This window comes from Mesoplodon bidens (genome assembly GCF_964165515.1).
Source record: "Mesoplodon bidens genome assembly, chromosome: 6".
In the NCBI taxonomy this organism is placed as follows: Eukaryota; Metazoa; Chordata; class Mammalia; order Artiodactyla; family Ziphiidae; genus Mesoplodon; species Mesoplodon bidens.
The window spans coordinates 31107954-31121121 of record NC_138162.1 but is presented as its reverse complement, the minus strand read 5'-3'; the positions used below and the strand labels follow the sequence as shown (position 1 = coordinate 31121121).

General features: G+C 38.9%; 1 protein-coding gene across 8 annotated transcripts in view; it reads right to left on the bottom strand.

Moving 5' to 3' along the window:
* FKTN (fukutin) overlaps positions 1-13168 on the bottom strand; it is a 99140-nt gene that overhangs the window by 8930 nt on the left and 77042 nt on the right. For 3 of the 8 annotated variants that reach the window (XM_081238434.1, XM_081238433.1, XM_081238427.1), the window contains one exon: positions 6760-11715. In XM_081238434.1, the coding sequence (XP_081094560.1) occupies positions 11502-11715 (214 nt within the window). In that variant the 3' untranslated portion in view covers positions 6760-11501. Of the gene's footprint in view, positions 1-2703; positions 2814-6759; positions 11716-13168 lie in introns of those variants that run through there. The other 5 variants (XM_081238430.1, XM_081238428.1, XM_081238429.1 and 2 more) reach the window with 5 other exon arrangements.

Sequence of the window (13168 nt, the reverse complement as noted above, 5' to 3'; positions counted from 1 at the left end):
CTAGTTCCTGTGTTCTGGTGGATGAGGCCGGATCTTGTCTTTCTGATGGGCAGGTCCACGTCTGGTGGTGTGTTTGGGGGTGTCTGTGGCCTTATTATGATTTTAGGCAGCCTCTCTGCTAATGGATGGGGTTGTGTTCCTGTCTTGCTAGTTGTTTGGCATAGGGTGTTGAGCACTGTCGCTTGCTGGTCGTTGAGTGGAGCTGTGTCTTGGCATTGAGATGGAGATCTCTGGGAGATTTTCGCCATTTGATATTACATGGAGCTGGGAAGTCTCTTGTTGACCAGTGTCCTGAACTTGGCTCTCCCTCCTCAGAGGCACAGCCCTGACGCCTGGGTTTTGGGAGGTCTGAGGTCTTCTGCCAGCGTTCAGTAGGTGTTCTGTAGGAGTTGTTCCACGTGTAGATGTATTTCTGATGTATTTGTGGGGAGGAAGGTGATCTCCATGTCTTACTCTTCTGCTGTCTTGAAGCCGTACCCAAGTGTTATGTTTTAATCCTACCATCTGTCTCCCCAAAGTACAGGCCTTGTACCTGTGCCCTTGAGGCCACTCTCACTTCTCATCACCAGTCCTCAGTACAGGGCCCTCTCACCAGGAATACTCTGAAATACAGAAAGGCTCTAATCTTACAGAAAAATTACTTGGGATTATCAGGAAAATACAAGTTCAGAGGATTAATGCCAAAGGTTAAAATAAAAGTAAAGATAATAATATTAATAGCTATCATTTATTGAACTTCTACTCTGTACTAAGCAGTATACCAGAGTTCCTATAATTCTTATAATAACTCTTACAGGCAGGTATTAATTTTAGCCCCATTAATTGAAAAAAAATTGGAACTCAGAAGTTAAATAACCAGCCTGAGATCACAAAGCTAGGAAGTGACACCCCTGGATCTGAGTCTAGATCTCTACAACTCCAAAGCTCTTGCTGGTCCCATCAAATCCTCTGGATCTGCATCGTCCAGTATGCTAGCTACTAGCTATATGATGCTATTTAATTTAATTAAAATCAAAGTAAACAGTGGAGAAAAGACAGCCTCTTCAATAAGTGGTGCTGGGAAAACTGGACAGCATGTAAAAGAATGAAATTAGAACACTCCTTAACACCATACACAAAAATAAACTCAAAATGGACTAAAGACCTAAATGTAAGGCCAGACACTGTAAAACTCTTAGAGGAAAACATAGGCAGAACACCGCATGACATAAATCACAGCAAGATCCTTTTTGACCTGCCTCCTAGAGAAATGGAAATAAAAAGAAATGGGACCTAATGAACCTGAAAAGCTTTTGCACAGCAAAGGAAACCATAAACAAGATGAAACGACAACCCTCATAATGGGAGAAAATATTTGCAAACAAAGCAACTGAGAAAGGATTAATCTCCAAAATATACAAGCAGCTCATGCAGCTCAATATCAAAAAAAACAAAGAACCCAATCCAAAAATGGGCAGAAGACCTAAACAGACATTTCTCCAAACAAGATATACTGATTGCCAACAAACACATGAAAGGATGCTCAACATCACTAATCATTAGAGAAATGCAAATCAAAAACCCAGCAAGGCATCACCTCACACTGGTCAGAATGGCCATTATCAAAAACTTTATAAGCAGTAAACGCTGGAGTGGGTGTCAAGAAAAGGGAACCCTCCTGCACTGTTGGTGGGAATGTCAATTGATACAGCCACTATGGAGAACAGTATGGAGGTTCCTTAAAAAACTAAAAATAGAACTACCATAGAACCCAGCAGTCCCACTACTGGGCATATACCCTGTGAAAACCATAATTCAAAAAGAGTCATGTACCACAATGTTCATTGCAGCTCTATTCACAATAGCCAGGACATGGAAGCAACCTAAGTGTCCATCAACAGGTGAATGGATAAAGAAGATATGGCACATATAAACAATGGAATATTACTCAGCCATAAAAAGGAATGAAACTGAGTTATCTGTAGTGAGGTGGATGGACCTAGAGACTGTCATACAGAGTGAAGTAAGTCAGAAAGAGAAAAGCAAATACCGTATACTAACACATACATATGGAATCTAAAAAAAAAAAAAAAGAAAATGGTCAGAAGAACCTAGAGGCAAGACAGGAGTAAAGATGCAGACCTAGTAGAGAATGGACTTGAGAATACGGAGCGGGGGAGGGTAAGCTGGGACAAGGCGAGAGAGTGGCATGGACATATATACATTACCAAACATAAAATAGATCGCTAGTGGGAAGCAGCCACATAGCACACGGAGATCAGCTCGGTGCTTTGTGACCACCTATAGGGGTGGGATAGGGATGGTGGGAGGGAGGGAGATGCAAGAGGGAAGAGATATGGGGACATATGTATATGTATAACTGATTCAGTTTGTTATAAAGCAGAAACTGACACACTATTGTAAAGCAATTATACTCTAGTAAAGATGTTTTTTTAAAAAATCAAAGTAAACATTCAGTTCCTCATTTGCACTTGCCACATTTCAAGTGCTCAAGATCACATGTGGCTCATGGCTACTGTCTTGGACAGTGCAGGTAGAGTCATTTCTAGTATCAGAGAATGCCCTGTTTGACAGCACTGTTGTAGATATTCTCTGGTCTTCCAGTAGGATATAGGGGAAACCTGGCTCCTAGCAAATTGTGACCGCATGACATGAGGAGAGGACAGCTTGTTAAAAGCTAAGCCTTTCGCTTTGTGAGCTCACCCTTCGGTTTTTCTAAGCAGGATCTGGCTGGATTAAACAGTTGCACAGTTTAGGCTCCAAAACAAACTCATACACACTCCAACTATGCGACGATCGTTCTTCTAAGACACCTGAAAGACATTTGGTGGTAATACATTTTCAGAAAATTATTCAACCAGTCACCTTTCCTGCAGTATTCTCTAGAAAATATTCTCCAAAGTATTGAGACTAACTAGAAAAAAAAATGAATTTAAATTTAAAAAAACTGGTGATAAATATGAAATTAATTAAAGTTAGAGACCTAAGAACAAAGACACCAGATGCTAAAGGGTTTTTGCTGATAAATATTCTTGGGGAAAAGTCAACTATGAAGGACACAAAAGAATGAGAAAATAAATTTTACAGAGGGTTATTAAATTTGCAGAGTAAATCAATAAAGAATTGGAGGAGAAAAAGAGAAAAACAAAAAAAGCTAAAAATCTGTCTTCCAAAAACTGAGACAAGATTATTCCTTTTAATTTTATTATGAAGAGTGTTACATATTATGAACGTTTATAAAATGTTTAAGGACACTCTAGTAAAATCATAGTCAAACAATGGTGCAAAGATCACATTCAAAAAGAAACCATAAGAGAGACAACTACAGTATTTGGTGTTTTCACTATTTAAAATTGTAGCCATCCTAACAGCTGTGCAGTGATATCTCGTTGTGGTTGTAATTTGCATTTCCCTGATGGTTAACAATGTTGAACATTTTTTAAAGTTTATTAGTTATCAGTACTGTAGTCCTCTATCTTTACTTCTCTATCATTGACAACTTTAACTCCTTCCAGAAAATGTTTTTACACTTACCACCTTTACTTAGAAGTTTATATATAGTTTTGGTATTTGTTACAGGGGGACTAGTAAGGGAAACTTTATTAAAGAGGAACTGGGAAGATACCAATTTAGATTAGAAATAAAAGGAGTAGTGAATTCCCTGGCGGTCCGGTGGTTAGACTCTCTGCTTTCACTGCTGGGGCTTAGGTTCAATCCCTGGTTGGGGAACTAAGATCCCACAAGCCGCATGGCGTGGCCAAAAAAAAAAAAAAAAAAAAGGAAAAAGAAAAATAAGAGGAGTAGTAATTTTTAGTAAAGGTGGACATTTTCACAAAATTTCTAGAAAATGATATATTAAGGAAGAGGAATATGCTGAAATTCAGCAGATTTTGTATTTTTGTGTCCAAGGAAAAAAAATAAGATCCCAAAACACAAAGTATGATGTGGCAGAGCTGACACCAGCTGAACACCTGTAAGCTCATACCAGTGACAACACAGAAAATGGTTTCTAATTATTAGCTGAGCAAGATCTGGTTTATTAATATTTACTTCAGGAAGATCACATGATGTGTTCATGGGAGAAATTATGACAAAGAAAAATTGTAACTTCTTCCCCTTCCCCGTTTTATTGAGATATAACTGACATATAACATTGTATACATTTAAGGTGTACAACGATTTGATATATGTACATATTGTGAAATGATTACCACCATAAGTCAACATCCATTACCTCAGTTAGAAATTTTTGTTTTCTTGTGATGAGAACTTTTAAGATCTACTCTCTTAGCAGCTTTCAAATATACAATATAGTATTGCTAACTAGTTATCATGCTGTACGTTACATCCCCAGAACTTACTTATATCTGGAAGTTTGTATCTTTTGACCACCTTCAACTAATGACCCCAGCCCTTACCCCCTGCTTCTGGCAACCACCAATCTGTTCTCTGAGTTTGTTTGTTTATTAGATTCTACATATGCAATCATACAACATGTCTTTTTCTGTCTTTTTTTCCTTAACATAATGCCCTCAAGGTCCACCTATGTTGTCACAAATGGCAGGACTTCCTCTTTCTTGTGGCTGAATAATATTCCATTCTATATATATACACCACATCTTCTTATCCATTCATCTGTTGATAGATACTTAGGTTATTTCCATACCTTGGCTATTGTAAATAAAGTTGCAGTGAACAGGGGGTGCAGATATTCCTTCAGGATAGTAATGTAATTTCCTTCGAATATATACCCAGAAGTGGAATTGCTGGATTGTATCGTTCTATTTTTAATTTTTTGAGGAAACTCCAAACTGTTTTCCAGAGTGGCTGTACCAGTTTACAGTCCCAACAACAGTATACAAGGTTTTCCTTTCTCCACATCCTCACATGCCCTTGTTAGCTCTTGTCTTCTTTGATAATAGCCATTCTAACAGGTGTAAGGTGACATCTATCTCACTGTGGTTTTGATCTCCATTTTCCTGATGATTAGTGATGTTGAGCAATTTTTCATGTATCTGTTAGCCATTAGAATTTCTTCTTTAGAAAAATGTTTCAGTTCCTTTGTCCACTTTAAAAATTGGATTTTTTTTGCTATTGAGTTGTATGAGTTCCTTATATATTTTGGATATTAACTCCTTACTATACATATGATTTGCAAATATTTATTTCCAACTCATAGGTTGCCTTTCATTTTGTTGTTTTCTGCTCAGAAGCTTTTTGGTTTGATGTAGTCCCACTTGTTTATTTTTGTTTTTGTTGACTATGTTTTTGGTGCCGTGTCACTGACAAGACCAATGTCAAGGAAATTTTTCCCTATGTGTTCTTCTAGGAGTTCATGGTTTCAGGTCTCATATCTAGGTTTTCAATCCATGTTGAGTTAATTTTGACTGGTGTTGATATAGGGATATAGTTTCATTCTTTTGCATGTGATTATCCAAATTTTCCCAGCCCCACTTATTGAAGAGACTATATTTTCTCTATTGAGTATTCTTGGCTCCCCTGTCAAATATTAGTTGATTGTATATGCATGGGTTTATTTCTGGGCTCTCAATTCTATTCCATTGGTCTATGTGTCTTTTTAAATGCCAGTACCATACTGTTTTGATTACTACAGCATTGTATGTGGTAATAATATAGCTTGAAATCAGGAAGTGTGATGCTTCCAGCTTTTTTCTTCTTTCTAAGGATTGCTTTTGGCTATTTGGCTAACGATGCTGAACATCTTTTTAATGTGCTTATTTGCCATCTGTATAGCCTCTCCAGTGAAATGTCTGTTCATATCTCTTGCTCATTTTCTAATCAGATTTTTAAAGAACTGTTGAGTGTTTTCTTTAATACATTCTAGATACTAGTCTTCTTTCAGATATGTAGTTTGCAAATATTTCCTACTAGTCTGTAGCTTGACTTTTCATCCTCTTCTTTAAGCTTTTGCAAAGCAGCAGTTTTCAATTTTGATGAAGTACAATTTATCAATTTCTCCTTTTATTGATTGTGCTTTTGGTGTGAAGTCTAAGAAAGAACTCTTTGTCTAGCCCTAGATCATGAAAATTTTCTCCTTTTTTTCCCCTTAGAGTTTCATAGTTTTATATTTTACATTTAAGTACATGATACATTTTGAGTTCATTTTTATATAAAGTATGAGGGTTTTTTTTTTTGCCTATGGCTGTCCAATTGCTCTTGTACCAATTGTTCAAAAGACTATCCTTCCTCCATTGAATTGCTTTTGCACTTTTGTCAAAAATCACTTGAGCATATTTGTATGCCAATTTCTAAGTTCTTTTTTTCTGTTCCATTGATCTATGTGTCTATGCCTCTACCAATACCATTCTGCCTTGATTACTGCATTAGTTTGCTAGGGCTGCCTAACAAAGTATGACAGACCAGATGGCTTAAAACAAGTTTCTTTTCTCACAGTTCTGGAGGTTAGAAGTCCAAGATCAAGGTGTTGGCAGGATGGGTTTCCTCTGAGGGCCTCTTTCCTTGGCTTGTAGATGGCCATCTTCTCCCTAAATCTTCACCTGATTGTCCCTCTGTGCTTGTCTGTATCTTAATCTCTTCTTATAAGGATATCAATCATATTGGATTAGGGTCCACCCATACAACCTATCTGACCTTAATTTAGAAGTACTGTACTGGTGGCAAGATTACTATTTTACTAGATTGCTTATGAATGTTAGTGGCTATTATTTCTACTGCAAGCTTCAAAAATAAACACAAAATATCTCAAGTGATTAGAAATATTTTATTCATCATCCCAAACTGGATTATATATTACAAATTCTGATCAAAATAATAATATTAAAGGCATTTTCAGTAGTACCACAAACTATCTGTACCTGAAGATAAAGTCAAATAGTAAACTGCTAAGCATACACTGAAATTTACTCATGTTTAAAATATCACTTTGTTTAGAAAATTCACAAACACGTTTTTCTGGTTATGATGTGGGATACATAAATAGCTACATATGATTTTCATTTAACAAACACATGAACTATTCCCCATGCTCTGAATGAGTCATCATAAGTCTGCATACTCTTGTAATTTTCTTAATGGTACATGAGACAGTAGTTTATTGTTTTATAGAACAAAATACAGCACTTATAATTCTCCTCATACTGCCTTTCAACCCCACTGTGAGAGCTGTGCATAAGAGCACAGCAGCTTGGGTGGCTCATGGGTTCCGACATAATCTCTGCATTGGTTGGGTTGGAGGATGGCAAGGAAGGCATTCTAAGATATAAGTTCTGAGAATATAGAAACAGATTTCTCATAGAAAATGTATACTTGTCTACTTTAGCACAGGTACCGTACAAAAAGCCTCACTATTGAATTGGTCTGTTTGACTTATAAACTATAATTAGGATTTCAGTCTGATGTGGAGCAGCTTAAAATAGTATCACATACCCTGTTGTTTCTTGCCTAGTTGAGATAGAAACACAAATTTGGGGGAAGAAGGTAGAAAAGAGTATTTTCAATTCCCCTTTATTAATACTGACATAAGCATTCATCAGCACAGATAATTAAGTGAAACTAAGTATTGCAAATTCTTTCCCTCTCCAAATCATGGCTTATATCTGATTTTGGTTGGCAGAGATTTACTAACAAGAAGGTGAGGGTTCATCTCCATGAAAAGCTAGAATACTGAAACAGAAGTCCAGGGCAGACCAGGCACCAAATCTAGGGAGGTACGGAGAGTGACCTGCTTGGGAGCCGGGAACTAGGTAGCATATGGGGATAGCAAAAGGAGACCCTAGAGGACAACAGCTTCACCAATAAAATGAAAATATATGTTCTATTTAGAGAAGGAGGCAACTTGGTCATGTCTCTGAATTCATCAAACATACAATTTGTCCTTTAATGCCTTGTTATAATGAAATGATTTTTTTTCCCTAAGCAAATTCAGTCATGCAACCTTCTGAGTAAGGTTTCTGTCCTACCACAGTTTCTTTAATCCCATTTGAAGAATAATTAGAAAAAGGATTTGGAAACAAGAAATGGAACATTTCTTGAGTATTACCTAATTCTAGGCCTGATACTAAGCACTTTATATTTCATTTAATCCTAACTAAACCCCCTTAGAAGTATTCTTCATTTTGCCAATTCACTCATGTGGAAATTGAGGCTAAGAGGTCCCCACCATAAATCCCACACAATGAAGCTGGGATTCAAACTCAGGCCTAATTCAAAACTTTGTGCCCTTTTATGCTAACATGGCACTTTCCCTAAGTGAAATGTTAGAGGTGACTTAGCCCGGGTCTTAGTGACAGAAGAAGAGGAGGAGGAAAGAGAAGTAGCTGCTGGGGCATTTCTTCAGAGAAATCCTTTTGAATGGTCAAGAATTAGAGTTTTTCCCATGCTTTAAAGTTATTGCAAATGATGACAATGTTTTAGAAGGTGGGAATGTGGCACTTTCTCTGACCGTGTTTTGAGGGGAAGTTTCCCCTGGGGATTTATAATACTAAGAATGAGGGAACTGTTCATTTTTCAGAAGGTGAAACTAGGGGGAGACTTAGAAACATTTGCAGCCTTAGGCTTGTGACATTGGGTGAGGATTTATTGGAGTGTGGGAATTCATTCCAAGTGTGTTTCCCAGATGTAGCTCTGGTCCCCAATCTACCCCTGCTTTCCTGTGTAACACCTTGCTGTCCTATGTGCCATTTGAAGCTTTGTAGCCTGTAAGGCTAGAAACAATGGCTTAGGGTCACAAAAAAAAAAAAAAAAAAGAGAGAAATGAGCATAATCTATTCTCAATTTCTTGGATCCTCCATAAGAGAGTATCAGTAAAGAGAAAGAGGAGGGAATCTTCAGAAATGGGCACTTAGTAGATTGGTGCTAATGGTTTCCTGGGGAAGTAGAGAGGTAAGCAGAAATGGGACACATCTTGAGCCTAAGGGAATCAAGTACTCCTGGATATTAAAAATATAATGACCAAAGGCTGATGCCTCCAAATATGAACTATATCACCTTTTGGAGATAAGGCATGTTTTAGATAAAGGTATGAAGACAGTGTAAGCATTTTGGACAAAACACTCTTCCTTTGTCACCTCAGACTCTAAATTTGAACAGAAAGATATTAAGTGGGTGATGGCAAAAACATCCTGAAAGCTTCTCTGTCAAGCATGTCAAGCAGGGCTAAAGATGTTGTGCTGTGATCAATGAAACAGGCATGTGCTGGGAGTCATGGCACCCTTAGAGCCTCAACTCTCTCTTGCTCAAATCACTCCTTTCTGTGCTTATTTATTTAGCTATACAATAAAAGGGTTAGAATGAGTGTTGCAGTGAGGGCCCCGCTGGCTCTTAAGACTCAAGAGCAAGATGATTTTCACTTGAGTGTTAACTTGTTTGGGGGGAATGGTGGCACACATTCTGCCATCTAGTGTCATATTTCAGGGTTTGCCCCACTGCCCAGCTTCTCAGGGATGCTCAATTTGGAGAACTGAGATTTTATTCCAGGATCCAGATGTCAGCAGCTGCAGCAGAGGAGAGAAGGACAAGTGCTCCCTGCTTAGAGAAGGACTGAGTGGTCACCTGGTTGTCAAGTGAGAGGTTGTCAATCTTGACTCTCAGGACCTCTCTTGGGACATCCATGGGTGCTAAACAAGTTAATATGAGGTTTTCTCCTGGTAAGCCAGGCAAACTGAACCTGGAAGTGGACAGATTAGGAGAATTATTATTGGAATACTCAGGTGAGGAAAGAAAAGTGATCTGATAAGGTGTTGATGGTAGATCCAAGGTCTCTGGACACTCAGCAGAGTGCAACAGTTAAGAAGTATAGGATGAAGTGGAGCTGAATCTGTAACAGAGCGAGCCTGGCTTTCAGAGTTTGGGGGAGGGTTTTCATTCTCCCAAGTTAGGGTAGGACCCAAGATCTGAACTCTGTGAAACCAGAAGGCAGTCAAAAAAGGTATTCTAGCAGCCAGTGGTCTATAGAGGGACGTATATGGAACCTCTGTCCATGCGGCCAAGATATCTTAGATATTTGAATGCTTCAAGACCTTGGACTCCAGGGACAGATAAAAAGAAATAACCTAAACAGGGGGTGGGTAAGACACCCCGTGGCAAACAGTGGGAGTCCCAATTTGAAATGGGCAGAAATGTGTAGTGTATGCACTTTTAGACGCTAAGTACGAGCAAATGGTCCTCAATAAACAGGGTGGATTTTGCCCGGGAACACTATTATTACCTGTTACATTTTTTCAACCATAAAAAAAAAATTAGGTTCGGGCTTCCCTGGTGGCACAGTGGTTGAGAGTCCGCCTGCCGATGCAGGGGACACGGGTTCGTGCCCCAGTCCGGGAAGATCCCACATGCCGCGGAGCGGCTGGGCCCGTGAGCCATGGCCACTGAGCCTACGCGTCCGGAGCCTGTGCTCCGCAACGGGAGAGGCCACAACAGTGAGAGGCCCGCGTACCGCAAAAAAAAAAAAAAAAAAAATTAGGTTCAACTATTTAGAATTTGGGTATGATTTCCATGGGCTGATTTTCTAGCAAAAAGAAAGCTGATTACAATGGCCTGTCATTTGGGGACAAGTTTACTGGTAATCTATAAAGGTTACCTGAAAATTAATATTTTAGGGTTAACATTAAAATTGGAGTACAAGGATTATAAATTCAGAAAATATTAAATGACCATGAATTGCTCATATTTTACCTATTGATTGAGAATGAAATAAGGAAAATACGTTTTATGAAATCACCACCCTTTCAATATCATGTCTGGTAGCATGGTCTCACTTGAATGATTTGTCAAACAAGTATTATCAGGTCAGTGAAACTATTCTCACAATGGCTGGAAATTTAAGCATCACACAAGCATAAGCTTTCTTTTCACTTCAAATATGAAAGTAGAAGGTGTATGGAAATTTATGTATCTTTGACAAGACTAGAAATAAGCTGTCATTCTCTTATATAATGCCCTGTGCTCTAAATCAGTTCCACATCAGGTTGCTTGTAACAGGAATCTGCTAGCATCTTTTCTTCATGTCACCTAAAGTCTGATCACTTGAATATTAACTCAGCCTCCACACCTTAAAAGTAGCCCTAACATACAAGCTTACATGAGTTATTCTTTTTTACTAGTATATCCTTCCTTAGCTGCACCTGGTAAGCCCATCTTCCAAAATGTTAATTATTTAACATTTTGAAAGCACTTACAGAACATATCATACTCTATATAAGCTCTTCAAAGGGTGAGGGTGTTTCCCTCAAAGGAAAATTGGGGTGCTTACCAAAGGTAGGGGGAAAAGAGGCAGGCATCTGTCTCACTCATCTCTGCTTCTCCACTGTAACCTAGCATTGTACCTGGTACATGGAGACTCTTTAATAAATGTAAAATGAGAGAATTAAATCAGTTGGCTCAGGAGTTAGGACTCTCTCTGTATCTTCAAACTTGTCATTTTTTATGGCTCCTACTTATGTTTGACAAATAGACACATATCTTTTTAAACAGTCATCTCCCTTTTGTGCAGGAGGGGAATTCTACCATTTCAACCTACTGTGTCAGTACAACTGGATAACCTCATCCCACTCAGAAACGGGCCAGACTCCATTGGGCTGCACATTGTGGGGAGAGCGCTTCCAGTCCCATGTCCTCACAGGAACCTTCCAGGTCTTACCATAGTTGGCTTCGATGTACTCGATGGTTTCACAGGGCACCCGAATCTTCATGTCTACAAACTCGGTCCAGCACAGTGTAAACTTGGGAAACAGGTATCTGTGGCAAAACAGGCAATGTGGAGAGGCGTTAGGCTCCAACAGCAGAAGTTTTAGCCAAAGAACCCACAACTAGTGTACTCTTGGCTAAAGGACAGTCCTCTTCCACTAAATAGTTTTGGGGATAGACACAGGGGACCTTTTGCTGTTTCTGACTGTCCAGTATCTCTTTCTTCTTCTAATGGCAATAGCACCCCAATTTATCTCCCCTATTCCCAGTCCATATGGTTCAGGAAGGGCTGACCCAACCCCTAGGCCCCAGAGATGGGTAAAAAAGACTCAGGCCTAACCAGAAAATTATAGTGATCGGGTCAGGGATGGAAATTTATACAAATTAAGCAAATGAAAATCAGCCTTAGAATTTCTTTTGGAACTATCAGGGGAAGAAGTGTTCTTTTGCTGAGGTTTCTAAGCTGTAGGATGGAAACTGAGCACTGCTAGTGGCCACCTTTGCTGTTAGCAGGGACAGCCGGTCTGAGAATGAAGTCAAAGCAAAAAGTTGCCAAAAGATGGAGGAAAATGATAGAGGTCAGAAAACCCTGGGGAAGTGCTTGGATTTGGTTGCGGCCATTCCTTAAATACTGATAAATATATAAATATTCTTTTTGACTACACTTCTAATACTTGGAATTCGTAATACATGGAGGGAGGCACGTATAGCAGTGAGAGAGGAAACAAAACCCTCCTAGTTAGCCAGAGAACCTGAATCAATCCTGGCAATATATGACATTCTCCAGCAATAGCATTATAAATGCTTGTGTGTTTGTGAGAGGATATGTTAATTCCTGTCTCCTGGGTTTCACTGTGGTCCCAGATGGCTTTTGATGACCTTAGATAGCTGAAGGAGAAATTCCCAGGATCAGTCAGGATATTTCTCAAACTCCTTTCCTAACTCGCACAGTAGTAAGAATTTCATACCACAATACGTGAACATGGTAAGACCCACTATATGCTGGCTTTTTGAGCAAAGCTTCACACCCCACCCCCTCCTCAGATGCAGGAATAGAGATCTAATGCTTGGATGTACTGTACTTCAACAATACTTCTCTTAAAGGAAACAGTTATACAAACCACCTTCTTCCTGCTCTGCCTTTTATTTTATCACCTCCCCTTTTTAATTTCTGTTCTCAGCCTCAAACTTACTTCTTTCTTGCTTATTTTTAATAGGTTACACATCATTAAATCTCCATCAAATCCAAACTGCTACTAAAAGTACCTAACTAAAGAAAACCAAAATAAGCATCACATGTGTAAGGTGAATCTTCTTTTCCTTCACAGCACGGATTTTCCAGGGAAACAGAGCAAGCGCAACTCCAAGATGCTCTCCCAGGCTTCTCCCTTGCTTCCATACCTCATGTGAACCCACCTTTTTTTTTTTTTTTTTTGGCCTTTCTTTCTTTTTTCATCTCAAATGTAAAAGGATATCTCTAAGCTAGCCCACTAGTTATAATGAA